Genomic DNA, 3623 nt, shown 5'->3' on the forward strand with positions numbered 1-3623 from the left:
CACACACACACACACACACGCACACGCACACACACACACACACACACGCACACGCACACACACACACCAAGCTATACTTTGCGCACCTCCATTACCATCCACGCGGACACATCGATCAAGCTCTCGCCTGCGTGCGTCACAGACGTTGCTTCTTCTTGACGAACTTGTTGAGCTGGAAGCTGCCGCCGTCGTCGTCGTCATCGTCGGCGACACTCGCCTCGTCGTCTTCGCGCAGACGAATGCCATCGTGGTGGTGGTGGTGCTGCTGCTGTTCCACTTCGGCGAGTGCCTGCATCTCGCGCTGAATGCCCTCATTGCTGATTACCGCACTCGCGAAGACGCCGCCGCGCACGGCAGGCTTCCTGCTACCGCCTACGGTGCCGTCGCCGTCGTCGTCGCCGTTGTCGCTGGGGACTTGTCGGCCGAGCCCCCCGAATGGCTCTTGCTTCTCCTTGGACGATGGCGCCGCCGTGGGGTCGGCCGGGGCCATAGCACCACTACCGCTCTTCGCGTATACAGAAGCTTCCTCTACGGATCTTAGTAGCTGCTCGTCCGCCTCGAGATCCTCCACGGTGATGTTCAGCCTCGTGGCGGCCCGCTCGCGCAGTCGCTGCTGTTGCTTCGCCAGCTTCTCCTGCTCTCGCAGCTCGCGCTCCAGCCGGATTCGCTCCATCCGCTGCTCCCGTGTCTCCCGGCGCTGCGCATGGGCTGCAAGCTCGGCCGCCTTCTGCTCGAGCAGCTGACGCGCCTTCTCCGCCTCCGCTGCCTCCAGCGCGGCTTGGCGGCGCTCTTCTTCCTCTGCCTTTGCCCTCTCCTTCTCTGCCAGCTCCGCGGCCACCTCCTTCGATGCCTGCTGCATCGCCACCGCCAGGTCCATCACGGCGTCACCGATGCCGCCACCCGGATCCAGTCGGTCATCCTGCTGCTGGGCAAGACGCTGCTCCACCGGCACGATAAGCTTTTTACGATTCTGCCAGCTGCTCACGCAGAACGGGACCACCACCTTGCGGTTGTTGGCCGAAGCGGCGGCGGCGCCACCTCCACCAGCGCTGTACTCCGAGACCGCCGCCAGCATCATTGACGAAGCCGACGTTCTCGCGGCGAGGTCGCCGGATGCGCTGCCGCCATCGCCCGCCTGCTGCCCCTTGTTGTCGTTGCTGCTGCGGCCGCCGGAGCGCAGCAGCAGGGCATCTGTGAAGAGGGACTTTTTTTTCGTCGTCGGCGAGCGCACAATGGGGCCCGGGTCATGCATCGCTCCATCGACGCCGGTGGAGCTGCCGCCCGCCGCCGTGATCGTCAGCGCGAGTGCCTGGCTGTTCGACTTGTTCGAGGCGGAGCGGAGGCGGCTCTGCACAGCGAGGCTGTGGCTATCGAACACCTCTGTGGTCTGGCGAGAAGCGGCTAGGGTTTCTTGAAGCATCTGTGCGGTGCGCGCTGTTGTCTCTTCAGCCGTTTCACCTGTCGCGGAGGAAGAGGCGGTCGTGGCAAGAGCCGAAGTGCCGCACCTCAGCGCGGAAGTCCCTTGTGGGACCACCGTCAGGGCCTCCGAGGTGGAGGGTTGTAGGGACGAGTATGCTGATGCCAGTGGACCGCTTCTGCTGACTTGCGCAGCACCCGCGGCGCCTGGAACGCGGCGCACTGCCGCCTCCATCGGAGAACTTGTGCTTGTCGCCGCTTGGGAGACAGCGGCGGCGAGCACCATGGCGGGTGCTCGCTGCTTCCCCATGCCGTGCGGGTACTGGATGAATGGGCAGTCTGCAAAGGACCCCCCATCGTAAAACTGAAGACTCATCAGCGCGTGTCCGGCTGTGCGTGCGACTGGGCGTACTGGGTTCGGTGGAAAGTTAGCGAGGTGCCCCAAACACGGAGACAGCGCAACGAAGTAGAAAACGAGCGACCTGCGAAGATCTCCACGCGGGCGCGCTGCTCATGGAGGTTTGGATGAAGAGAGCGCAGAAGGAGGGAGGGAGGGAGAGGGGGGTGAGGCGGAAGAGGTACAGTGGGAGAAACATCTATAGGCGGTCGCCGCGCATCTATGTAAATGTGCAGGTGCCCACCAAGTACAAGAAGGGAAAGCATGCCGGCTTCATCACGGGAGGCGGAGGGGATGCCCAATGAGCGGAGGGGGGAGGCGAGGTAGAGGGACACGTGGCAAAGACGCCTCCCACCTCCGCTCTGCTGTTTCTTTCTGTGCTCGATGCGCCACCAAGACGTGCCTGCTCCATTTCCTCCTCCTGCGTTCTCCTCTATCGCTGCCGTCCGTCCGTGCACAACCGTCACGCATACGCTCCCGAACACTGACGGCGCCGCCAACCACAGGGGGCGGGGACGGATGCGCACACCACAAAAACAGCCGTCAAGAGGAAGGCATACACACAGACAGAGCACGGCTGCGAGCAGCAGATGCAGGGGGGTGGGGGACAGGCGGACATCTCGAGGGGGCAGGATGAGCGCGCCGCGCTGCTTTGCTACCCTCGCGTATCACTCTTCTGCTCTCGTCACTGTTTCCAGCGCCACAGCGGGACGCACCACTCCTGAAAATAAAAGAACACACAACAACAGGAAGAACTTCGGTGGCAATCCACTAGGAAGGCTGCACAAACACACGCACACGAGCTCCGCAGAGAGACGCAGACACGCTAACACACGGCCATCCTTGGCCTCGGCATATGCAAACATCCTGCATCGTGAGAAGTAGGTGCGAGAGGGAGGGAGGCGCAAGGTGAGGTGGATGGCGCTGGGTGACGGGAAGGACAGGGCAGGGTGAAATACATTAAGGGAAACTTCCCCATCCAAGACAGCGGCCCTTTCTCCCTTTCCACATGCGCTCCTCTGTGGTCCCCCTCAGCCCAGTCTTCATGACCATCTACATCCCGTACCCGAGCACCACAGTCGATGCCTTTCTAGTCTCCACAACACATGCTTGTGTGTGTGTGCGCGCGCCTCACCGAGCGCCATGACGGAGAAGAGATCAAAGTCGAAGACCAAAAACCGCCCCGCGGAGACGCACACGTGCAAGACAACAAAACTAAAACGCCACGAAGCAACACGCGACTGCGAGCGTAGCGCACCCACATACAGGGAGGGGGTGGACGGTGGCCGACGGGGTCGGGGACGGAGGCCACAGTGGCATGGCACCGCTGTCGTTCCGATAGGGGGGAGGGGGGAGGGGGAGCCGAGGACACGGAGAGCCCGTTCGGGCACTTGCCCGCCAATAGAAAAATGACACGCACCCGTGGATGCGACCAGTGGTCGAGCCAGGTGCGCACGGCGGGGCAGCAAGCAGCGCGCCTCACAGCTTGCTGAAGTACCCCTCGACAGACGCCTTCGGCTCCGGCTTCATCGTGGGGGCGCCCTTCTTCCAGTTCGCGGGGCACACCTCGCCGTGCTTCTCCACGAACTGAAAAGCCTCCAGCAGGCGCAGAACCTCCTCCACGTTGCGGCCCACCGGCATGTCGTTGACGGTGATCTGGCGCACCATGCCATTGGGGTCGATGATGAAGAGACCGCGGTAGGCCACGCCCTGTTTCTCCTCCAGCACGCCGTAGGCACGAGCGATGCTCTTGGTCTTGTCGGCCAGCATTGGAATCGCCATGGCGCCGAGGCCGCCCTTCTTGCGGTCC

General features: G+C 63.1%; 1 protein-coding gene across 1 annotated transcript; it reads right to left on the minus strand.

Moving 5' to 3' along the window:
• Nucleotides 1-136: 136 nt before the first annotated feature.
• LDBPK_151090 (hypothetical protein, conserved) lies at nt 137-1420 on the minus strand (the record flags this gene model as incomplete). Its single annotated transcript, XM_003859583.1, has 1 exon — nt 137-1420. One exon carries the CDS (start codon nt 1418-1420, stop codon nt 137-139), a length of 1284 nt encoding a protein of 427 aa, XP_003859631.1.
• Nucleotides 1421-3623: the final 2203 nt, after the last annotated feature.

Source organism: Leishmania donovani, chromosome 15 (assembly GCF_000227135.1).
Source record: "Leishmania donovani BPK282A1 complete genome, chromosome 15".
Lineage (NCBI taxonomy): Eukaryota > Euglenozoa > Kinetoplastea > Trypanosomatida > Trypanosomatidae > Leishmania > Leishmania donovani.